The sequence below is a fragment of the Aristolochia californica genome, unplaced genomic scaffold (assembly GCF_029961685.1).
Source record: "Aristolochia californica isolate CCGP_79_NKW_82.1479 unplaced genomic scaffold, dmAriCali1.0.hap1 SCAF_11, whole genome shotgun sequence".
NCBI lineage: Eukaryota > Viridiplantae > Streptophyta > Magnoliopsida > Piperales > Aristolochiaceae > Aristolochia > Aristolochia californica.
Genome location: NW_027181782.1, coordinates 32,962,034 through 32,985,588, shown reverse-complemented (window position 1 = coordinate 32,985,588; position 23,555 = coordinate 32,962,034). Strand labels below are relative to the sequence as shown.

General features: G+C 41.3%; 5 protein-coding genes and 1 non-coding gene across 7 annotated transcripts; 1 reads left to right on the top strand and 5 right to left on the bottom strand.

Moving 5' to 3' along the window:
• Positions 1-488: 488 nt before the first annotated feature.
• Positions 489-2,271, top strand: LOC137944238 (probable LRR receptor-like serine/threonine-protein kinase At4g36180). Its single transcript, XM_068789858.1, has 2 exons — positions 489-636; positions 754-2,271. The coding sequence occupies exon 2, from the start codon at positions 862-864 to the stop codon at positions 2,131-2,133; it is 1,272 nt and encodes a 423-aa protein (XP_068645959.1). The 5' UTR covers positions 489-636; positions 754-861; the 3' UTR covers positions 2,134-2,271.
• Positions 2,272-4,482: 2,211 nt separating this feature from the next.
• LOC137944861 (polygalacturonate 4-alpha-galacturonosyltransferase-like) lies at positions 4,483-11,850 on the bottom strand. Of its 2 annotated transcripts, none has more exons than XM_068790637.1 (11): positions 11,700-11,850; positions 11,436-11,588; positions 8,795-8,829; positions 8,648-8,716; positions 8,395-8,532; positions 8,236-8,302; positions 8,092-8,138; positions 6,936-7,270; positions 6,491-6,848; positions 5,437-6,024; positions 4,483-5,086 (listed from the first exon to the last, which is right to left on the bottom strand). In XM_068790637.1, exons 2-11 carry the CDS (start codon positions 11,572-11,574, stop codon positions 4,811-4,813), a joined length of 2,052 nt encoding a protein of 683 aa, XP_068646738.1. In that variant the 5' UTR covers positions 11,575-11,588; positions 11,700-11,850; the 3' UTR covers positions 4,483-4,810. The 2 variants fall into 2 exon arrangements, with proteins under 2 accessions (XP_068646738.1, XP_068646739.1); XM_068790638.1 differs by having other exon boundaries at positions 8,648-8,707.
• A 1,891-nt stretch (positions 11,851-13,741) lies between these two features.
• Positions 13,742-15,043, bottom strand: LOC137944702 (B-box zinc finger protein 21-like). The gene is made up of 3 exons (XM_068790422.1): positions 14,786-15,043; positions 14,318-14,671; positions 13,742-14,199 (listed from the first exon to the last, which is right to left on the bottom strand). The coding sequence occupies exons 1-3, from the start codon at positions 14,975-14,977 to the stop codon at positions 13,945-13,947; spliced, it is 801 nt and encodes a 266-aa protein (XP_068646523.1). The 5' UTR covers positions 14,978-15,043; the 3' UTR covers positions 13,742-13,944.
• A 3,215-nt stretch (positions 15,044-18,258) lies between these two features.
• Positions 18,259-20,280, bottom strand: LOC137943996 (LRR receptor-like serine/threonine-protein kinase RGI5). Its single transcript, XM_068789481.1, has one exon. It carries the CDS (start codon positions 20,252-20,254, stop codon positions 18,323-18,325), a length of 1,932 nt encoding a protein of 643 aa, XP_068645582.1. The 5' UTR covers positions 20,255-20,280; the 3' UTR covers positions 18,259-18,322.
• Positions 20,281-20,569: 289 nt separating this feature from the next.
• Positions 20,570-22,851, bottom strand: LOC137943997 (protein DETOXIFICATION 41). The gene is made up of 7 exons (XM_068789482.1): positions 22,517-22,851; positions 21,893-22,437; positions 21,727-21,813; positions 21,520-21,576; positions 21,078-21,435; positions 20,870-20,956; positions 20,570-20,765 (listed from the first exon to the last, which is right to left on the bottom strand). Exons 1-7 carry the CDS (start codon positions 22,823-22,825, stop codon positions 20,706-20,708), a joined length of 1,503 nt encoding a protein of 500 aa, XP_068645583.1. The 5' UTR covers positions 22,826-22,851; the 3' UTR covers positions 20,570-20,705.
• Positions 22,852-23,272: 421 nt separating this feature from the next.
• Positions 23,273-23,344, bottom strand: TRNAP-CGG (transfer RNA proline (anticodon CGG)). Its single transcript has one exon. It is a non-coding gene; the product is annotated as a tRNA-Pro (tRNA).
• Between the last annotated feature and the right edge of the window lie 211 nt (positions 23,345-23,555).

Sequence of the window (23,555 nt, the reverse complement as noted above, 5' to 3'; positions counted from 1 at the left end):
TGTGGCTGGAGGGGCTCGACGATGACGAGGGGAGGAAGAATTTTTCTCCCCTCGCTACACTCGGCACTCCGGTTCCGACTCCCCTGAATCCCACGCCGCTCGTTAAATTAACGAGCTGACTCGCAAGCTTTCGAGCCGAACCTTGATTCGGTTGAGATCAGCTCGTTAATTTAAACATGCCGATCCCGAATCTCGAACTTGGCTCAATATTCAGGGTATACCAAATCGAACCAAGCCGGAATCGAGCCGAACTCGAGGCTTGCGAACCAGGGTTCAAACCACCCCTACTAACAAGAACCATATACCAATCTCACCAAACTAAGATTAAACCCTGTAATTCATGGTTCGTTTGGACCTGCAATTCTGTCTCCCAACCCACCAAACTCTTTCACGGTTTAAGATGATCATCATCAGCCACCTACCATTTTAGTTTAAGCAACCTCGGACGATGACAGCACAGTCCACAATCTCTCGGTTAAAAGCGGGCATCTAAAAATCAACAAAAACGATAAATACCAGAGCTGGGACCTCTGACAATCTGCCTGTAAAAAAGTTTGAAAAGATCTGCTAAGAGCTCGGAGCTCAGAGCTGAGACCTAGAGAAAAGCTGCGGTTCTCTCTCTCACGAATCTGCTGGGTGAGTGTATTTTTCCACAGTATCACAACTTGGGGAATCGACCAAAATACTTGACGATAAGGTCTTAATTGTAGCTGTTTCCCAGTGCGTCTTTTTACAGGTAGCTTGTTTTTGCAGCTGCAGGAGCTTTCTGGGAAGAGAGAGAAGGAGAGGGTGTTCTGTGTTTCTTTTTCTTTCGTCTGCGACTGTTGAGAGTCGAGAGGGAGGCAAAACAGAGAAGGGAAAATGGGTTGTTGGTTTCTTTCTCAAAAGAAGTTCTTGATCGTCCTGTTAGCTGTTATGGAATTGCTGCAAGTCGTTTCTGGGAGCACCAACTCTGGTGACATTGAGGCTTTGAAGGAGTTCATGCGGGGTTTCGAGTCGAGCTCTGTTACCCCGGGCTCCTGCTTGAGTTCCTGGGATTTTGCCTACGATCCCTGTGACGCCAGTTTCTCCGATCATTTCACCTGCGGCTTCCGCTGTGACGCCACGGTCGCCGGTTACAGCAGGGTCACTGAAATCAGCCTCGACCGTGCTGGCTACACCGGCTACCTCTCCTTCCTATCTCTTCCTTATCTCGAAACCCTGGACGTCGCAGATAATCGTCTCGCCGGCGCCATTCCTATCAGTATCGGAAACCTCACTAGCCTCCGAAGACTCACCCTTTCGAATAACTTTTTCTCTGGTGAAATCCCATCTTCCATTGCGGCTCTCCCTGCCCTCGAAGAGCTCTATTTAGACAACAATTTACTTCAAGGCGAAATCCCGGCGGACCTGGGTCAACTTCAGAGCTTAAAGAGGCTCGAATTGCAAGGGAACGGGCTCTCCGGCGAGTTTCTTGATCTGGGCTCCCTCCAGAACCTCTTGTTCTTGGACGCCAGCAATAATTTGCTCTCTGGTGCACTTCCGACAAACCTACCTTCTTCCCTGGTCGTGCTCTCGATGCGAAACAACTCGTTTGAAGGCGGGATTCCCTCAAATTTACGGAGGCTAACCTTTCTGCAAGTGGTGGATCTCAGCCACAACAAGCTCTCCGGCGCCATTGCACCTTTCCTCTTCGAACACCCCTCTTTGGAGCAACTGACCTTGTCTTACAACAGCTTCATCTCCCTGGAAGTTCCGGCGAGCTATGGCTTGAAGAGCCAACTGATAGCAATAGACATCGGTTACAACAAACTTCAAGGACTGCTACCGGCGTTCGTGGCGGTGATGCCGAGACTCTCGGCTTTGTCCCTGGGGAACAATCAGTTCACGGGTATGATCCCTTCCCAATACGCGCTGAAGACGGTTCTTCCTGGCCCAGGAACGGCTCCTTTTATGAGGCTTCTCCTCTCTGGAAACTACCTCTTCGGGCCAATTCCGAGCCCCTTGATGGGGATGAAGTCGGGAAGCGCGACGGTGAGTTTGGTGGACAATTGTCTGCTCCGTTGCCCTCAAGAGTTCTTCTTCTGTCAAGGAGGCCAGCAGAAGTCTTCCTCTGCCTGTAGGAGATTCAGCCCTGTAATCCCATTACAGTAACTCATGAAACAATTTAATACTGAATCACAAACTCCCTCTTTCTCCGTGGAATTTCGATGAAAAAAATCTGATAGAGATGTCCGGAAATGTTGAGATGGGGACTTGCAAGTTCTTTTCATTGTTTTGAATCGTCAGTTTTGTCACTCTCACAAAATACAGTCAGATAAGGAGTCTTAACAAATAAATTAAAAGATCCATCACAAGAATTGCTGACAACCTGCACATGACTTCTTGAAGAAGAGCTCCAAGGGACCCTCATCTGAATCACCTCCATTTATGTCTCTGCCGTCGATGGTGAAACATTTCTGGTGATAAATTCTTTTTCTTACGAAGTTGAAGCCGCCAAATAACAAACTTCCACTCGAAGAGGAACTTCATTTATCTCCTCCCATACACATTCTCTGCTTCCTCTTCAGTGTCGGCTACCATTACTGTTACCTCGTGTATTAACTATGAGAAACTGTGAGGTGGCTCTGTAAAAGTCGCCTGGTTCTCTGTGGAAGATTTTCTCTGCCCTTTTCTCAGTTTTCTTGCTCTTCCAGTTTAATCGGATGACAGGGTCCAGCTTTCTCTGAGTTTGGTGAACCTGTTTTGCTGGGCGAGATACCTTCAGCTTGACTGAAAATTGATTTGAAGTAGTCGTTTGGTAGCTAAATGGAAGTTTAATCTGTATATTATGTGAATTTTACTGGGCAGATTCTAGGACTTGTGGCCTGCTTTCTGCATTGATTCTCGGTTTGGATTCTAGAAAAAGAGTCACATGAGTTTGAAATTTTACTCATAACAGTTCAAATTGAGAAATTTGAAAATATTTATCCCATTTTAATTTGATTTTCCTATTTACTGGGTAATTTATGGGGATTAGAAGCCACCTTGAATAAAGTGATTGGTAGAATAAATTTTGATGTTAAAAAGGGAAGAGGAGGTTCTCCCTTCTCTCTCTCATAAAAAGGAAAAGAGTAGTGTTTTGAATCTAATATAGTTAATGTTTCTTATAATACTTTGGATTGATTCTGGTACTATAATCCGGGCATTTTGGATGATGGGTTGTTTAAACTCTTTCACATTGAATTCTCTGCGAAAATCTTATGCATGGACTCCTTGAAATCTTCAGTTCATGACCTCCTGCTTCCACGATCTCTCTCAAGGCTGCTATCATCATATCCAGCTACCTTTCATCATTCCCAGAGTGACCGACCATTCACCCACTTCCTGTTGTCATCTCTGGTCATCATGTTCACCTTCTGTTCGTTGGGCCTTTTCATGGAAGCAGACTCAAGCTGCTGGTCCTACTGGACATCAACTACTCCATTTGCAAATATCTTGTCTTGAGATGTAATCGACTGGTCTGGTGTAGGCTTTAATTGTTGAACAAAATTAGAAAAGAAAATCACTGGAGCAGCAGATAAACACTCTGAAATCTGAAAAGTGAAAACTGTGGGGTTTCCATATTCATTTATTAAAAAAAATAAAAAAATAAACGGAAACTAGACCAAACATCCAGATGATTATCAGTTTAATTTTTTAAAGTTCCTTTTCTTCTATATAAAAAGATTATATTTTATAACAATATTAACATCTCTTTATATCAAGTAAAAATTGATTAAAAAAAAGAAAAATTAACTAAAATGCATGGGATAAAATTTAAATGAATCTAAGCTTGAATAGGATTAAGTAGGTACTCCTTTAATATATTAAATTCAATTTCTTTATACCTGTATAAAAGATGGAATATAGCGGTAATAATAATGGTTAGAACCCTAGAAAAAATTTTAATTAATATTATTCTAAAAAATAGTTAATAAAAATAAGATAATAATCAAATTCTCTTTTTTACTAACTATTTTCAAGAATAATAAATATCAAAATCTTATTTTTTTCTTTTATATGAGGTTCCAAACAGACCCAAAAAATGTCAAGGAGAGACAACTAAAGCCTAGAAGTACCACTATGCTTAACAATAGCAGTTTGTAAAATCAAAATCGAAGTTGCTTTGCAATCGGCTGGGCAGAAAAGCAGGCCTCTGCACAACCAATGTTTACGTTATTAGCCATTTTGAACCCACCAGATCCTCCCATGTTAGTTTTGAGAGTAGGATAAGAGGAGGATTGGCGTTGCTTTCTCATTATTCAGGTAGGCCAAGAACCAGAAATATACTCAAATAATCAACCCAAGAATTCCTGCACGAGATACGATCCTTCCTCCACCCAATTTGATCACTTTACCATCATCTGCATTGACCGACCACCATTAATTCTGATTGAACTGCGTCAGGAATTCAATGATCTCAACCTGTTTCCTATCACTCACTGTCACTAAATTTTGATTTCCAAAGACGGGGAGGAGAAATAAAAAAACAGAAGCAAAACACTACAGATGGGAAATATCTCCAGCAAATATATGGGCTGGAGGCTGAGTTCCTTCTTACATCTTTATATGCACAAGGATTTGATTCTACACACTGGATGGCACATTCAACTACTCTTAACAAAGAAACGAATATAAAAAATGAATTAACACTGCAATAGATGAAAATTGTGGAACAAAAAATCTAAAAGAAAAAAAGAGTAAACAGAAAGCCAGGATTAGGCTTTTAATGAAACCATCATAGAACCTCAAATATACGGCAAAGATGGCACCGAATATCACAAGAACAGGTCTCAAGCCATCTTTTCTCTTACTCACTCAAGTTGCAGTCCTTCAGATAGGGATGATCAAATTTGATATACTTGGTCCAGTACGGCCTGTACTTGGTCATAGCAAGCTCCAACCACGGCTTCATGTTCCCATTATAGTGGATGACTGCTGCACTTTCTATTTCCGACTTGTCAATGCTTGGGTTGTAGCCTAAGCCGAGGACATGCCATGATTTATCCAGTGCTTGTGTCAACCCGTAGAATGTGATAAGTCCAGGTGGTAGTGTCCCCAGTTTCCAAAGTACCCGATCTTTATTCTGATGCAATAGAAATTCACAGTTCACAATGTGAAGATTATCGATGATAAAAATATCAAAAAGAGAAGAAAGGAGACGGGCAGAGGTTTCAACAAAGGGAGCCGGCTCCCCAGGGACCACGAGGTGTGACATGGTTTGGTTTTCAATCCGTATAATCTGAGATACAAGGATTTTGTACCATAACAAACTATCTGCCTCTTAATAGGTAAGTAAGTCTAGGCTCCCCTGTACACTGACCAAATCTACAAATGTTGGATCATAGCCTGATATACTGTCCCAGTATGCAACAGCATATGGCTGGGACGAATCATCTGGAAGGAAAAGGAAAAGAAGACAAAAAAAATACTCACCATGTCCTGCCATTTGTGATAGATTCCTGTTATATTCTTCTGCTTCCACTCTTTCAAATCAAACACATTCATCCCATAGGCCCATCCACATGCATTTGGATCAAAGTTTCTAGAAATGTGAGGGTTGGAGAAATTAAGATACTTGTCATAACGGTGGAACTTTTGTCCGCAAGTCTCTACAGCACCATTCACTTTTCCGTGAAGATCAACAGCCCACAACTGGGTCAGGTCCTTCCGAACCACAATATCATCATCTAGAAACAGGATTTTATCTAACTTGGGATAAACCTCTGGAAGATAAAATCTAAGATGGTTAAGCATTGACAGATACTTGGGATTCCGATACTTAAGATTGGAAGAACCAGCTGAATGAGTTGCAGATTGATCTGCTCCATAGTAGTATTTTTTCATGTCAACACTCTCAAGTTGTCGAAGGACCGGACAGTAAGTTGAGTTTAGCCATTTAAATTCATCCACATTTTCAACATGGATTGTGGCTTTTCCAGGTGGGTTCAACAAAAACCACATGTTCATTGCTCCAAAGTTGAGTTTGTCTGTCACCAGATGAAAGACATGTTTCTCAGGTTCCTGAAATATGAACATAAAGATGTTAACACCAGATGAAAGACATGTTTCTTGGGCTCCTGAAATATGAAATAAAGATGTTAACACCAGATGAAAGACATGTTTCTTGGGCTCCTGAAATATGAAATAAAGATGTTAACAAGAACCATCAGTAACATAAGAGATAATATAGGTAGTACAAGTTCACAAAACAGTCCCTTCAAGATGACTCCAAAAGTGTTACATGAACTCCAGACCTACCCATCAGCGTATATACCTCAGTCAAGAAGCCTAATATTAGCAAAATCATGGCTCAGGTTCTCCTTGGTGGAAACACCAAACTCATAGAAGACTAAGATCACCTGAATCAGCATACACTCGTAACCTTCACTGGTATTGAGATCAGACTACTTGCTTATGCATGGGACATGTATGTCAAAAGAGAGAGAGAGAGAGAGAGAGAGAGAGAGAGAGATCATTTTGGGTTCACCTTAGCATTCATGATTGTTGAATTGACAACAACTGATGCAGCAAGGACATTATCAGAGAAGAGAGCATAGTGGTACAGATTTGGATTCTCCAAGTTCTCACTCCTTGGGAACTTCCTTTGCTCGGGAGGAAGAAGATAGTAACTTATTGTCAAGCGCATAGATAAACAGTGGATGCTACTTGGTATGGTCTTGGCTGCTAGCTGGCTAAGGACAGTGCTCTGCTTTTTCAAGCTTCTCACCTGCTCATCAGCCGAAAGAAGCATGGCTCTAAGCTTCCGACTCACCAACTTACAATCATACAATTCTTCTCTTGCCTTTGACAGAACTTGCCCCATAGCTTTGAGTTTCTCAGGAGCACTGAATATTACCAAGTCACAATGCAAAATATTAAATAAAAATTCTCTAAATAATCAAAAATAAAAAAACAAACAGACTCTCACTCACCTGCGTGGTAGATCAGCATCAGAAGTAGCTTCTCCAAGTGCACGCTGGCTTTCCTTCAGGCGTGCAAGTAATTGCTGGTAAAGATCTACCTTGTTTTTTGTCTTAGCAATGCTTGAGTAAACTCTTGCCATGATCATTTGATCCCGCATAAGACGAACTGTGGAATCTGTATTCTCATTCTCACTTTCTCGCCTCCAAATGTTATATTTACCAAGAACAGCAGAATCAACTGCTTTTGAGCGTAAAATGGCTGCATTTTCGTGTTTAATAATACCTTCAGCCTCAAGTTGAATCAACTCAGCAACCCTCTTCTCACGTCTTTTCTCTCTCAGTTGCTACAAGAGATAAAATGAACAAATGATGACTAAAAGGAGGTAATCAAGCTAGTAAGACAAACTGGGAATCTTTTTAAGCTATCATTCTTGAAATGTACTTCTCTATGAGATTTGAGATGTCCGCAAATAGGATACTCAAAAAGAAAAATTGAATAAAAAAATATTTTCACAGTTTTGAATGTTGATTGCAGGACGAAATAAACGAATACTCTCAGTGGGACTTGAAACCCTCTATGTACTACCGAGTCTATTCACAGTTTTGAATGTTGATTGCAAGACGAAATAAACGAATACTCCCAGTGGGACTTGAACACCTCAAACTTGAAACCCCTCTTATGTACTACCGAGCCTATGGCCCAATCCACATCGTCACAAAATATCATAATGAAAACTGATAATATATTCTCGTTACTTGTTGCGTGAAGCCATACAAAAAAAAAAAACAAAAAACTTAATAGTATTATTTTATTCTCATACAATCTTTCTGAATATAATTTATAAATAAAGCTTCAATAGCACTAACAGATATCCAAAATAATTTTTTCCTTAATTTTTTTCAAATAATTGCTATAAAAAATAAAAATTATGATGTTAATAATTCCTGCATTCAATTTTTTTTTAGTTTTTCATTTTTAGAGAGAAAAACCAGAAGAAATTCAAATAAAAAAATATTCTATTAACACCAGGCAGAAATTGACAATCCCATCCATTAGCTATCCTGTGACATCTATTGCATGTTCACCCAGACTCAAGAAGAGCAAAGATTCAAACTTAATTAATCTAGTATCCAACCCAAGCAGGTACAGGAAGAGAAACAGTACCCTTCGAGCTAATTTTTCTGGTGAATCAATGAATTGTGAATGATCAGCTGCATTAAAAAAAGGATAATTATTCAAAGTGGTCCACAGAATGAAACTGAAGCAAATCAGAACACGTAGATCACAATTTTCAAGCATTAAGCACACCTGCAGTAATATCTTTTGACTCAATTGGCAAAGTAGCTTGATCTGTCCCTGGAAAATCTTTTTTAGCCTTGAACACCATAAACGAGTATATAAAGCTAACTGTTAGCTGTAAGCTGCCAATAGATTTACAATAAAACCATAAAGAGAAGACATAGTTACCTCTAATAATGTGGTATTGCTTGTTGACCAATCATCCAAGCCATCAATTTTCCATGAAGAAGACAGAGAATTTTTTCTAATAAAATCAAGACTCAAAGTTTCTGAATTTGCAGTGTTGGCCATAATGGTGTCAATGACCTGCAAATAAATAGAATCACTATCAGAAGGCAGCACCCTATTAACTAGGGAAACAAAAACTGAATGAATGAATTATGATCAGACAACAAAAGTAAGATATGAAAACCTTATTTACCTCTTTAGAGAAAAGAGACTTCAGATGCTGTGTAGCAAGCCGCTCTCTCCAGTCTAAAGTCTGTGACCACTAAACTAACTTAAAAGATCAACAATAACATATATATAATATCACTTTGTTCAGAATAATGTCACACAGACTACATACCTGTTTGGTTGAGTCAACCTGAGCATCTCTTTGCTCTGCAAAATAATATTTTATCAGATTGCATGAGCTCTTTCCAACGAAAACACAGCAAAAGCAAAGAAGTTTGCTAAAGGATATTATTAGCATCATGGAACATAGTTTCTCTTGCCACATGTTACCTGGTCACTCAAATGCATCCTTCTGTCAAGACATATTATTTAATGTTACATCATCACTCTTTTTTGGAATGTTGATTGCACATGCATGCTAAACAATACTTCACACAAGAAACCCCCCATTCTTGTTGTCAACCTTAAGTTTATGGCATGGGTTGACTATATAGTAGTCATTTGCTTGCTAAGAGGGTAAGGACACTTTAGTACAAGTGCATGAGGGTAAAACAACATATCATTATGAGACTTAGGAGGTGGACAAGCTGTTGGATGACTTGCGATATGCGTGTGTATAGGGAAAGAGGTTAGATGAGAAAGATGGATGGAAAAACTAGGGTTTGTAGGTCAGAAGAGATGAACGATGGTAGGCGAGTAGGGTACCGTAGGAGATGGAGCTGAGGGAGGATAAAGTTCACTCATTGTGTGGTTAACCACCTCTCTCACACTAGAGTGAGAGCCTAGTGTTTAAGTGTTTAAAACTAGCTTGCATTACTTCTGGACTCCTTACAATTTATAGACTGCTTTAAACCTAATTGTACTGGCTTTCATAATGCAAGAACTAGCCTTTTCCTAGATGTCTCCTACTATTATTATATACTCCTAATTCTCCTAAGACTCTCCTTTCAACCTCATTCACACTACTCAACCTACCTTGATTGGGCCCACATAAGGGCTATTATATTAAGTCCTACTTAAGTCAATTGTCCTCCAAAAGAAAAAAAAAGTTCTACTTAGTCAACATGATCTTATCACACTTTGACTCTACTTACTAAAGTTGGCTTCTTAGACCTATTTTATTCTAAATCACATGTCATTAATTGTCTATTCTATGCACGATATGCCTCTCAAGAAAACAAACTTGAGCTTTGATCCCTTAAAATTTTTAATTCAATGACCTTTATACCCAATACGAGGATGGTCCTAGCTTTAGAAAATTCTTCACCCTTACTTGTGCTCCATTCTTTCAGGAGACACTGCAGTTCAGTTTTCTAATTCACATCTATCAGTCTCCTTCCCACTTGTGGGTCAACCTAAGGGTGTAAGACAAGATGCTTCATCTGCCCAGCTCTTTCAAAGGTTTGACCAAGATCAAGAACCAACCTTTTCTATCCTAGCGTACTAGCTTCTGCTGATTCAGGGGCTTCATCTGCTCAACCATTTAAGACTTTGTCTAGTGTTCTTGTCTTCTAAATTGTATCCTTTAGAACACCTTTTTCTGAGTTCCAACTCCTCCTTATGGTCCTCCAAGTAATGGGAGACCTACTGCTATCACAAAAAAGACAAAATGCACTTGCACTCGACATGCGTTCAACAATATTGCTTCTCATCGTCATCTTTCCCGAGGTCCTTCTGCCCAAATTCCCAGATCTTCCAGGTCTTATCAGGAAGAGTTTCATCAACAGAATCGAAAGCTGCAAAGGGGGTCAACCTTCATGCTATGTACGACATTAAAACCTAAAAGCTGTCTAATTATGGTAGAAAAGCATCATGGCTCCTATTAAGTGTAAGCCTTATGGAACTACTAAAAAACACAAAGCTCGTTTGATGACATAGACTTACATTTGATTTATAGATTGATCAATAGAAAGTTTATGAGTTGGAAAAGATAAACTTGATACGAGTCACGGTCTCAACTTTCACATATATTTATTGGTATGTAACTCAATTGGTTTTATTATTTGAATACTTTAATGTTAGTTTGGGTAAAGATCTGTAAATGGAACAAACAACCTAGCTTTTTGGTTTAGGAAGAGTGTCCTATAAGCAAGTTGAAAAGTATACTCAAGGCTTCAATCAGCCCTTAGGGGGCTTGATTTGATAACAAGCAGTCCTAACTGATAATTATTTTAAACAGTAAGTTGTACATTATCTGCAAAAGCAAACAGATACTGGGCTGGTTATTATGGTGGCCCATGTCAATTAGAGTCAAATGTGAAAAGAAAGAGTGAATTTCACATAACCATCTTGCCCAAATGCAAAGCAGCCAGAAGTGTCTAACATTAGGCAATCTTAAAGAAAAAAAATAAAAAATCCATCGGTGGGTTCAATTACTTAAGGTACGCCAACAGGTAGGAATAATTTTATAAATGGACGACACCACTATAATCTGGATGTCATTAAAATGGCAGAGCAACTTTATGCAGCAGAATTCCCCACGATCTACGACAATTTACAGTTTGTTCAACAATAAAATAAAATAAAATAAAATAAACCAGTGAAACTACGTTCGCCAGCAGCAATCTCAGTTCCTTCAAACTAAGTTGCATATAAGATTTCAAGCGGAATTCACTATTAGATCTGCAAATTAATCAATAATCAGCCAAAACCACTCCACAACGTTAAAAAGCGAATAAAAGCGCTGTAAGCTCTAAAATGACATCTAAAACACTAAGAAACATCTTAAAAAGAAAATTACTAAACACATTAACCGCAACCGGCGAAATCGAGAAAGAAACCGAAAATTCAAGTGAACTGGAAATCGAACTCACCGTTGGGGCGAACTCCACGCGCTACAAAAAAAGAAAGCGGAGCCAGAACAGCGACGAAGAGCAGAACGGTAACAGGGATCCGACATCCACTCCCTCTGCTTCTCTGGAAATTTCCAGACGAACCGCGCTTGAACGCCATTACCGATCCGAAACCTGGAAAATAAAAGCAACCACACAAAAAAAAAAAAAAAAAACTGGAGTGAGATTAAAAAAAAAAAAGGAGAAAAATCAATAAAGGAGGGAAAAGGCGAACTCAGATCGGACCAATTGAGTTACAGATCTTTAAAATGATCGTAGCGTCGGGAGGTCAGTCATCAGGAGGCTGAGGAGAGGGAAGGAAGGAGATAGTGACCGCGTGGGAGTGGCGAATGAGATTGGAAAGAACGAAGCGTTTGGGTGTGGGTGCCCTAAAGAAAAGCGTCCTCGGAATTGTGGTGACAGCTCCAGTTACGAGTATGAATATCTCGATTACGGCTAATTCTCCCACGGGAACTGTGGGCTGGTATTGTGCTCAAACTTAAATCAAATGGGCCAGGCCAGCCCAAGAATACTACCCAAGTCCAGATTTATTTTTTCATAATTCTGCAATAAATTTGAATAAATGAAGGCAGATATTTTTGATAAATATTTAAAAAATAATAATTAATATATCTGATTTTTTAGTAATAAGTAACACTCAAAAAATAAATATTTAATTAAAAAACTAATTTTTTTTTCCTAGGATACATATTCTCATTAAACCTTAGGATAAAATCCTCTCGTGACATTATATTAGTAAAATAATAATATAAACTTGAGATGTGACTAAATGGTCAAAAGAGGCGGCTAAAATGGGTTTTTTATTTTAAACTAAACATAATTAAATAATAATTAGCACGAGAGTGACACTCATATCACCTTCCATAATTAGTATATGAACATCCACAACCACAACCACCACGACCGGCCAGGTGATTAGATCTATTTAAACCTGATTTAATTAGATTAACAAAAGAGGGAACTACGAAGGATACCTTGCCCACGTGTCCAACCAACCATACTATGTCATCAACCCTACCAGTGTAAAGAATCACATGAATTTGAAATTTTGAAGTATTTTGAAGTATTTTTAGCTACCTCTCTCAGTGGCAACAAGTAATCAAACTACCTTTCCAAAAAAATCTAATGTTATTTTTTATTTTTTTTAAATTACCTATTTTTCATGGTATCAAAGTGGGTACTCATACATGAGTCTATACCTAAATTACCTAATTGTAGAGTCACAAAAGAGGGCCTATACTTAAACTATCTACTTGTAGAGCCACAAAAGAGGGCGTACAATTAAACTGTTTCTCCTAAATTATTAACTTGTAGAGCCACAAAAAGAGGGTTTACACGTGAAAGAGAATTAAGGAATAGTCCGATGTAGATCAGTGAATATAAATATTTAAGTTTATTAATTGATAAAAAAATTTTCTAAGTTGACTAATTGTTTTGGGATGGGTTTTGGACCCAACTCAACAAACTCGTTAGAGTTTATATTTATTTATAATTTATTCATAAATATTTATTTCACCGTCTTCATATAAAATATTATTAAATTTTAATATAAAAAGATATTAAATATTTGCAGGTAGGTGTGGAATCCCATAGAAAATAAAAAAAGAAATATTTATTACCCGATAATAAAATATATTAAATATTTAAGATGAGTCAATCATTATATTTTTTATTATATAATATTTACAAAGTAAATTAAATTATTAAAAACAATAATTTTTATTTTAGAAATGATATTACAGAGCGAGAACTGAAGAAAGACAACCAGAACGCCCCACTTCCAGAGCTCTGACGAACAGGGAGCAGTCGTGTCCTTACTGTGCGAATTCCGACGCTCCTTGCTTCGTGCATTCCAGGCCAGATCCGTCTTCTGCTCCCGTACTAAGAAAATCTTCAGGATTACGATACAAATCGATGCGAATTTTACGATTTCCCCAGGCGAATGATTCCATTTTCATGGAAGTTGACACCGAATCTTACTCTTTTACTTTCACGACTTATCGTAAATGACCGACAGAGTGACAGTTCCCAGTCGGCGCGTTCTGCGGTGGGAAGACAACTGGGAAAGCCCATGCAGCGGCACCGCCGGCACGCCTTTTTTTCTTTTTTTTTCCGAGAAATTTTCTTTAATGGTGACCACGCCATGGAAGGTGATTGTCACTGTTGCAGGAAATAGCGCCCAGAGACCAAAAAGTAGGAAAAACGACCATCGGAGAACGATGCCGATTAATGACGCACGGGTGTGATTAATCACGAAGGGGAAATTGAGGAAATCCGAATGATTTTTTTCCCTCTTATTTGATTTAATAGTTTTTTTTTTTTTTTAGTTTTCATCGTTGTCTTCGTTCTCGGAGAGGGGGAGTAAAAGGGGTAACATTGCTGATTTAAAGCTAATATGTACATAATTGGAAAAAAAGAAAGAAAATGAAGTAAAGAGCATGTCAACGGAGGCTTCTGTTGCTGGCGATTTTCACCGGAAAAGAGGACGATGTCTCTTGGACGGGGTACTGATTTGAGGGACAGCGAGAAAATCTTCACTCCACCGGCGGCTGTTCTTGGGATTGTTAACTTGCTTGGTGGTGTCTCCGATGAGAAGCCCAGAATAGACAGCCGGGTATGGGCAGAAATGGGGTACTTGAGGAATGCCGAACGGGACGTTGTCGGAGACGAAACCCATCTCTGATTCGGAAGCCACCTCCAGAAATGGAAGTAGATCATCGTTGCTCTGCATATAATTACAATAATTACAACATAAACTCCAAAAAAGAAATTTCTGAGGAAAAAGAAGACAGAAGAGGACTGTGATATTGTACTGTCGAAGGACAAAAAAGTATCGCTGCAACCTTACACAAACCGTCCGTCGGGGATGAGTCAAGAAAATCCTCCACATGCCACCCAGGCAAGGTCTCGATCAGGTACTCCGAGATGCTGCTGGTTTCCAGACTGTTGCTCTCACCCGAGACGACGGGCTCGACGGCGGCATCTTGCATACCCGCCGTCGCGCTCGGTTTCTTCTCTTTCGCCACCTCCGAAGAAGCTTCATCCGACGAGGTACTGCAAGCAAGAGATAGCTTCACGCCAGTAAGAAGAAACCTGTTATGCTTCCGGGTGTGCTCGTTGGCCGTGTGAATGGGAACGTCGCAGTCCCTGCAGAGAATCGCCCGGTCTTCTTGACAGAACAGAAAAGCCCGTCTCTCCTGAAAATTTTCATTTCTCTCTTCCAAATGAGCAGTTCATCAACCAAAACAATCAAATTCAGAAACTGGGTCTCCATTTTTTCCTTTGAAAACACGATCAATTCGGTCGCTCACCTGGCAGACATCGCAGCGGGGGGTTTCCTTGCAGGAAGACGGTTGATGGAAAGAAAACCGCTGGTGCTTCCCGGCGAGCTTGTTAGCTCGGTGAATACGGAGGTCACAGGCGTCACAGAGAGCCGCCTCGTCGGCGACGCAGAACAGAGAAGCTTCCTGCTTACTGCAAACGTCGCACTGGATCTTCATCATCCGAAGCCGCCGGGGAAGACGACGATGAGGGGAGCGGGCAAAACGTGAGAGGGAATGGAGAATTTAAGGAAGAAGGGAAGGAGATGCACATGTACAGATCATCAATAAAAAAAATGATGGGAAGGAATAAAATACGAATTCTGTAGTAAGTAGCCATGAGAGACGGGGATTTTATGCTCTCGAGTTCCGAATTCGTCGATTTGGAGGTGTAGTCGACACCCACAATGGTCGGCACGCTTTCTAGAATGTGTTCTGGTTTCTGCTACAGGGGATTGCTCCGTACCCCTATACTCACTGCAGCTTAATTCACTGGCAATAAACAAAAAACGAAGGATTTATTCTATCAATTGTAAGATTTAAGCTAAATTTTCCTTTATTCGTTTGGGTTTAAGTTTTCTATTTCAGTAATTGGTGTGGTTGATGTGAAACAATCATGGCTTCTCTGCTTCAATTTCTTCAATCAGAACAACATCCGGACTTGATGTTTATAAATTAAAAGATTTATTCAAGGTTTTTGAATTAGAGCCACAGATCAGTTTGATTTCTAAAATTCTTAATTAAATTAATATAGAGTATCAATATTATGTAAATTAGGTTTTTTTCTCTTAAATTTTCATGGAGAAGAGACTAAAAATTGTGAAGTAGTTCTATCTTTATTCGATTAATGGGTAACAAGAAATACTCTTATGCAGATCAAAGATGTTATTTTCCGTCTTCATACATTCGGGTCAAATTACAACCTTAAATTCTATGAACCCTTTTAGAATATATGGAATCCAAATCCATTGCAACTGAAACAAGCACATTTTTTTCGAAGTTTTTAGACTTTTGAGTTCTGCTGCTGCGATGGTCACATACATTTTCAATTACATAAGACAGCTGGTTTTCTGTGAATTTTCTTCTTTTAATAATCAACACCAGACTCACCAGTCCAAAAAACCGGCAGAAGTTTGGTAGTTCATGCGGTGACTCACACTGGAGCAGTCCATATTTTCGTCTTCAAAGCGAAATTGTCACTCCATTTCCGAGAAAATGGATGGAAGCGACTCATGGTACGCACTGTTCATCTTCATTGGCTTCGTTTTACTCAAGTTTTCTCCAGAAACCCGCTTGAAATTTTGTCTTTGTACAGTTTATGGCTTTTTGGTAGGATTGGTTTAATTATCACCCCATCACAATAAAGACAGACAAGACGCAACCATCAGGCTAGCTATAGGAGGGAGCTGGAGAAGAGGTCTTAGAGGAGTTGCAGAGCGATGAGAATCGAGTAAAGACACTTCCAAATTGAACTGGGTCTATCCCTTTCTGCAAATTGGGGTATGGGTGGGTGTTCATTGGGGAATTTAATGATCTTTTTGCTGGGAAAGAGAAGTGGCGTTTGTAGGAAGCAGAGTGCGAGAGAGAGTTAAATGGCTTCTGGGCTTTACTAAAAAAAAGACTCAAAATGAATCTTCTGGAGGTTCCTTTTTTTTTTTTTTTCTTTTCTTTTCTATTCTTTTGTCGAGTTATGGGCAGACTGATGGCGGTTGCTTCATCCTTTTTATGGCAGTGGGAACTGTTCATCGCATGTATCATGTTTGATGAAAGGCCTAAGAAAAGGTAGTGGTCCCAGGACGAAGGCACCCATGCTTTGCCTGGATTGAATAAGGTTTTCTTGAAATATCTCTTGGGGTTTAGGAGATTGGAAGCCAACAAGTACGTGATTGCTTGAGAAACTGACCATTTCTCAAGAAATTCCAGACTTGAACGTGGATCATGGGGAAGTGTAGTTTGCCCTGCAATATACTTCTTTTTAGGAGCTCATAGTCATCTTAAATAAGGTAGAACATAGAATATGAGAAAAGGCTGTGCTTTGCACTGTCTCTAGAATGAATTGCATGTGAGCTTTGTCGCCAGTGTTCATATCTAAATCCATAAAACATGTGACAGAGTCCCTGAAGAATTAAAATCCTTTCCAGTTATCAAACTGGTCAAGACTTGCTATTCTATGAGATACAAACAGACTCATAGATATCCATTCAGGTTGGTTTAACATGAATGTATGCTCCTAAATCCCTTTTCATATGGTAGAAGTAAAAAAAAATTCTGTTCATTGACAATAGCAAAGTTGAACTACTCTGATTCTATCTCATATTTCCATTGCTTGTTCTCTAGTTATATCCAGTGGGAGAGAAACAGACTCCTCCCCTAAAAAGTGTCATGCTTGTATTTCATATAGTTATGCTAATTCACTCAGGTTGCTTTGTGGGGTAAATTTTCCTTGCAATAGCTTATTTCACAGGCCCCTCTGGTTTTCTCCCAACTGAAGGGCATCCAAAGCTATTTGATTTTTAACTTTTTTTTCAATCAAAGAGACATCCCAGCTTCCAAAATTGTTTACTTTGATTAAGATCCTGAAATACCTTTACACTTGTTTATTTAAAAGGCTCTGCAGGTAATCTCATGTTCATTGCATCTTCAAGCCACTTTCAAATTATTTAACTACCAGTCTAATCCAGAATGTACGGATTCAATATTAAAACCATGTGAATCATCTAGTCTAACCCAGACTGTACGGATTCAATATTAAAACCATGTGAATCATCTCCAAGATCTAAAACCAAGTCCTACATTATTTGATTCCACTGTTGGAATAAGTTTTGATTTTGGTTTCAAACCCTGAACCCTAAAAAACTGTCTTCAGGAAGACAAGCCTTGGACCAAGTTAATGGGCACAGTCTGAACAGCTCAACTAAAAAGGGCTAATTTGTCCTTAGCAGGCTGGAAAAGTCAAATGGTTGCAGCTTTGATTCGGTGGTTGTTTATATTTATATTTTGTGCATGTTCTTGTGGAGGCTCACAAGTCACAAAGGTGACAACATGGATGAGCTCATTTCACCAAAAATACAGGATCGGTTTTTGTTATTAGTGGCAAGTGGGAATCATGGGAGGGCCAATGTGTTCTCTCTAGATGCATCTGTGATTTTGATGTGAGGAAGTTATTCTGTAGGGACTGAGGCTTATGGGGGATTCATGGATTCATGAGTTCTTTAATGCTTGCTGGCTAAAGGACGAGCTTTGAAGCTTTTAAGGACCACCATGAGAATTTTGGGAAGGTGAAGGGAACAGATATGGAAAGTAGGCATCATGGGTGACAATTTTTTAAGGAATTTCACATTTTGGGTATTAAGGTGGGTGGAAGGGAGGCCATGCTACCGTGTGCCCTCCACCATGTTTAACAGGTTGCTCATTATATTCTCCTCATAACTGGATCAAACTCTCTTAAACAAACTTATCATATTTGTACATATTAGACTTTTGATTAGTTTAATCGACAGTTACTTGGATGAACCAGATTCATCTCCTCTATTCTTTATGCTTGCATGGAGGCAGTGGAGCACCACACAGGTCCGGGTTATCACTGAAAAAAGCCGCCGGAAAACTCAGATTATGTGCCGGGATTTGACCCTTCAAACCGTTCTTCGATACATCAAACTCTTCAAGACTCTCCATGTTAATCACTTCCTCAGGTATCCTCCCACTCAGATTGTTATCCGATAAAGCAATCTTCCACAAATACTTACATTCGCTCAGCTCCCGCGGTATCGCGCCTGACAGCCTGTTACTGGCGAGTTCCACCACTCGAAGCTCCGGCAAATCCCCGAGTGACTTGGGGATCCGCCCGTCTAAGGGGTTGTGCGAAAGTATGAGGCTCTCAACCGACGCCATTGCCGGGCTAGCTCCGACGCTCTCCTGTAACGGACCAGCGAACAGATTCGAGGAGAGATCGAGAGAGAAGAACTGTCCCAATGGGTATTGTGTCCTTTTGGTGAATATGGGCCAGAGGTGGCCCGTGAATCTGTTCGAGTGGAGATCCAGGTCCATTAGAAGAGAAAGGTTTCTGAACTCCATCGGGATTGCTGCGTGGAATTTATTGTTAGAGAGGTTGAGGTACGAAAGCTCGGTCATATTCCCGATCCATCTCGGCAATCTACCGACTAATCGGTTGCTTGATAGATCGAGGACGGAAATGGACGATGAGGATAGCCAGGTAGGAAGATGGCCCACCAGCCCGGTCCCAGCTAAACTGAGACGAAAGAGATTTACTTCCGCGAGCCACGCTGGCACGCGCCCGAGACGCAGCGGGTTGAAGGACAGGTCGAGTGTCTGGAGCTCGTGCAGTTTGGCTAGCTCGCCGGGAACTTTTCCGGAGAGGTGGTTCTTGGAGAGGTCCAGCGTCAGGAGATTTGTTAGATTTCCGACCGTCGACGGAATTTTACCCGTAAACCGGTTGTTGGAGAAGAACATTCCGGCGAGCGCGGTGAGGTTACCGATGGTGGGTGGAATGCTTCCTGTAAGCCAATTCTTCTCGAGGATTATGGTTCGGATACTGGAGAGTGCTCCAATGGCTGGCGTCAAGCCGCCGCTGAGACGGTTTTCCGACAGGGACAAGTATCGAAGAGAAACCATTTTTGAGATGGAATCTGGGATGCTTCCGGTAAGACGATTCCGCTTCAAATCGAGATATACCAAGTTAGAAAGCTCGCCCATGGATGAAGGAATGCTTCCTGTCAGCTCGTTTTCGGAGAGATCGAGATTACGTAGATTTCTCAATCTGCCGACGCCCGAGGGGATGCCACCTGACAGTTTATTCCCACGGAAGTCAAGGTGAGTAAGACTCGCCAGTCTGCCGATTGTCGCTGGAATCTCTCCGAAGAGGAAGTTCGTCGACAAGTCCAGCATCGAGAGGGAGGTGAGAGATTTAAAAACCGAGGCGGGTAGGATACCAGAGAGGGAATTCGATCTGAGCGAGAGTTTATCGAGGCTGAGGAGGTTGCTGAACGTGGAGGGAATCGGATCAGTCAAATTGTTAGAATACAGTAAAAGGGTCATCAAGCGAGAGAGCTTTCCCAGCTCCGGCGGAACGCGCCCCTGCAAGTATTTAAGGTTACTAAGATCCAACAACTGTAGAGAGGCGAGGTCCCCAAGCGAAGGCGACAAAGTTCCGACCATAAATGTCTCCACGGGAACGTTGTCGGGGTCGGAGAAAACCCCCGGACGGGAGAGATTAACCACCCTTCCGACAGCATCACACGCAACTCCGTCCCAACTAGTGCAGCAGTCGGACGACAGGCTCCATGTCCCCAGGAGATCAGATGGGTCGTAGGTGATCTTCGCCTTGAATGCGAGAAGAGCAGATTTATCCGCTTCGTTACAGGCATTGAAGCCAGAGAAGCACAGTAAGAAGAGGAAGAGGAAGAAAGCGACGAATACGTTGATGTACTCGCGGGGAGCCATCAAAGACAATGCCGGTGAGAAAGAAAGCTGTACGAAGGAGGAGATGGAAGAAGAGAACGAGTGGAGGTGTTTTCATGGAGGGAGGAGGAATCGGATAAAATATGAATGTCACCATGCTGGAGGTGGAGCCTTCACATGATTCAAGTCGCACAAATTAAGACAAGAGCCTTCAATTTTTTTGGAATTTATGGAAGGTGGGCGAGGCCTGCTGGTATTTGTTGGTACTGTGGGTTTCCATTGATTATGGATTTCACCATACCCCTCCTTGAACTTTTATTTTTCATTAATGGATGCCAATTTGCAACCGTAAGACAATAAGATAATAATTTTTTTTATTAATTAAGCCTTTGTCCAGCGTTTCAATTTTCTACAGCCTCAGAGAGAAATGACAGCAAATGGTAACCAGGACGGCTTGCTTCCTCTTCTTCTTCTTACTGTGCTTCTCTTCCTCTTATGTGCCCAGGCTTGCTTCCTCTTCTGAACTCTTCAAGCGATCAATTGCTTTTTCAACCTGGAGAACAGAATGATGTGATCACCCGTGTGTTATATGAAACAGAAATATGAGGGGAATGACAGGAAAAGAAAATCTCAAGCAAACAATAGAGAGTTGCAGACCTCTTCGTCCCACTTCGTTCTGATTGTTAGAATTATCAGTATTACCGTCTGCAGCAGCACCCCTAACATCATTCCCCACCATATCCCCTGCTCAGAAACCAGAAGCATCACCCATAAAGAGTTCAATGTTTGGTATAGTCTTGCTCGAGAGAGAGAAGGAGGGAGAGTGATGTTTGCTCGAGAGAGAGGAGGGAGAGTGATTGCTTACAGCAGCTCCGAGACTCGTCTTGAAACCCAGAACACATCCAACGGGGAAGCCAATAATGTAGTAAGTCGCGAGGTTTACATAAGCCACCACTGCTTGCCATCCACACCCAATTGCCACACCTGAAAGTATGGGTTGAATTCCATTCAGAAAGATGGAGACGGCAAGCAATGGCGTCAGGCTAGAGACTGCCTTCGTCACCTCTGTATCACTGGTGAAAGCCCGGCTTAAAGGGCCCCGAAATATCAGCACGACTGCGCTGAAGACTAAGCTGATGATGGTGGAGGTGACGACGACGACAATGACCGAGAACCTTGCCACCTTTGGGTGGCGGGCGCCGAGCTCGTTCCCTACTCGGATGCTGCAACTCGGATTAATTTCTTCCATTAGCTTTACACTAAACGCACCTATCGAATATGAAGTTTTGTTTTGATAAATGGAATACCTGGCTGCTGTACTCAGACCCAACATGAACTGCAAATCCCAGTTCCAATAATTCATACTGCAACGTGAAGAATCAAGCAGAAAGACAACGTAACTGCTCAGTTCATAAAAATCAATAGAAATTCTGGATTTGAATGAAGATCATTTCAGAATGTAGATCATCAGTATTAGAGATACAGCAAGAGCATTACCAGAAGTGAATCCTTACCAGATAGAAATGGAATCAAGTGAGATTTCTGCATTAGGAAGGAAGCCTGAGATAAGAACAAGCCCTTGATTGTACCACACTTCCAAGCTGCACCATGGGACAAATTTGAAAGATTAAAAACAAAGAAATGTACAAATTTTGATTCCAAAGGGCTCCTTCAACGTACCAGAGCATGCAAGCTGAAGCCACTGTCAATTTGAAGTAAGACCAGAGGCCTGTGAAAGCCTTGGCAGAAAATCCTGACCAACTCTCCTTGCAGGATGGACTCAGAAGAATGTACATGCCAGTAAGAAGAACCAGGATCCACCATGATAAGCTCAAAGTCAGAGCAGCTCCCAGAAGTCCATATTTCAGAACAAACACAGCCAACCATGTTAGCACCAAATGTAAGAGAAAAACCCCCACAGCAATGAAAGCCAGAGGATTGACAATGTTTTGCGCTTGCAGGAACCTCTGCATGGGACAGTTGAGAGCAAAAGCGTACAGCTGGGGGAGTAATCCCCTTGCAAATACCTGTCCTTCCTCTGCTATTTCTGACGTCTGGCCAATCGCTCGAAGAATCGAACCTGAGTACCAGTAGATAAATGAAAGGAGAACTGCAGCACCCAGATGAAGGACGATGGCTTTCTGGCAGATGATCCCGAGGGAGCTATACTTTTTGGCACCGAAAGCTTGGCCGCAGACTGTCTGTACAGCACTCGCCATCCCCAACTGAAGCGAAACAGAAACGGAAATGAGAGCTTTGGTATTGAGAAAAGGATCGAAGAGAGATTAATTTAAAGACTAGTACCATTATCCCATATGCAAGACCTTGAATTCCGACGCTGGCTATGGAGGCTCCGGCTAGCTGCAAGGCACCCAGTTGTCCTACAAACATCTGGGTTGCCAGACTAAGCATGAAGTTGAAGACGGAGACGGTGATGGAGGCGCCCGAAAGGCGCCACAAGAGCTTCGACTCCCATAGAGTAGCCATTGCCCACAACCTCGCGGGCAGAGCCTTCAGCTGTAGCACCTCTTCGAAGGCGTCGGAGGAGCCGTCACTGGCCCCATGAACTGCTTCCAGCAGAAGCAGAGGTTCTTCTACACCTGCATTCCTCATGCTGAGATGCTACCGCTTCTTCTTACTGTCACTTAATAAATCGGCTAACTTAGAGAGCTCGAAATGCAGATTGGAGTCGCTGTAGCAAAGATTTCAATCACTTGGGCCATGTATCTAATGTAGGATTAGAGCAAGCAAACGAAGGAATTAAACGTAAAAGGACAAGAAACATACGCAGCAGAGTAGATCTATTTACTGTTTCAGTTTTAACTAGCTAAATAAAACTGATAGGCCATTAATGCATTTACATGTTCAGAGCTACCCTTCCAAAAGGGAGTGGACAGGAGAAGGAACAGGTAGATGTAGCTGCACTCGCTGCAGGGACGACTCGCTCTTGCTCACTTTCTCTCTTTCTCTCTCCTTGAGGTTCACCTAACGCTTCTAACATTCTTACTCTAACATTCCTCGAGGCAATTTTATCGTATACTTGCTGCAAAAATTTAAAAAGGGGCGTTGCGAGAATCGAACTCGCGACCTCTCGCACCCGAAGCGAGAATCATACCACTAGACCAAACGCCCAGATGATCACTGGTTCGTTTTTCTTAATATAGTTTTTGAAGATAATAGAAAACGACGAATTCCGCGGTTGCAGATTCTACATTGGCTGGGGCGAGCCCTCTGCTCCGTTTTCTCGTCCGACAGTCCACTCCAGCAGAAGTTTTCGCTTGCCCTCTTCAATGTCGAACCAGATATCTCTTCCCTCGGCTTCGTATGTGCGTTTCTACTTCTC

Excerpts from the sequence above, each read along its gene's own strand:
- LOC137944238 (XM_068789858.1), top strand. The coding sequence starts at position 862 with ATGGGTTGTTGGTTTCTTTCTCAAAAGAAGTTCTTGATCGTCCTGTTA.
- LOC137944861 (XM_068790637.1), bottom strand. The coding sequence starts at position 11,574 with ATGGCGTTCAAGCGCGGTTCGTCTGGAAATTTCCAGAGAAGCAGAGGG. Across the intron at positions 8,139-8,235 it reads GTCAAAAGATATTACTGCAG|CTGATCATTCACAATTCATT; the intron begins GTGTGCTTAATG and ends TTTTTAATGCAG. Across the intron at positions 7,271-8,091 it reads CAGAAAAATTAGCTCGAAGG|CAACTGAGAGAGAAAAGACG; the intron begins GTACTGTTTCTC and ends TATCTCTTGTAG.
- LOC137944702 (XM_068790422.1), bottom strand. The coding sequence starts at position 14,977 with ATGATGAAGATCCAGTGCGACGTTTGCAGTAAGCAGGAAGCTTCTCTG. Across the intron at positions 14,672-14,785 it reads CCCGCTGCGATGTCTGCCAG|GAGAGACGGGCTTTTCTGTT; the intron begins GTGAGCGACCGA and ends GAAAATTTTCAG. Across the intron at positions 14,200-14,317 it reads CGACGGACGGTTTGTGTAAG|AGCAACGATGATCTACTTCC; the intron begins GTTGCAGCGATA and ends AATTATATGCAG.
- LOC137943996 (XM_068789481.1), bottom strand. The coding sequence starts at position 20,254 with ATGGCTCCCCGCGAGTACATCAACGTATTCGTCGCTTTCTTCCTCTTC.
- LOC137943997 (XM_068789482.1), bottom strand. The coding sequence starts at position 22,825 with ATGAGGAATGCAGGTGTAGAAGAACCTCTGCTTCTGCTGGAAGCAGTT. Across the intron at positions 21,814-21,892 it reads GCTTCAGCTTGCATGCTCTG|CTTGGAAGTGTGGTACAATC; the intron begins GTACGTTGAAGG and ends CCCATGGTGCAG. Across the intron at positions 20,766-20,869 it reads GAACGAAGTGGGACGAAGAG|GTTGAAAAAGCAATTGATCG; the intron begins GTCTGCAACTCT and ends TCTGTTCTCCAG.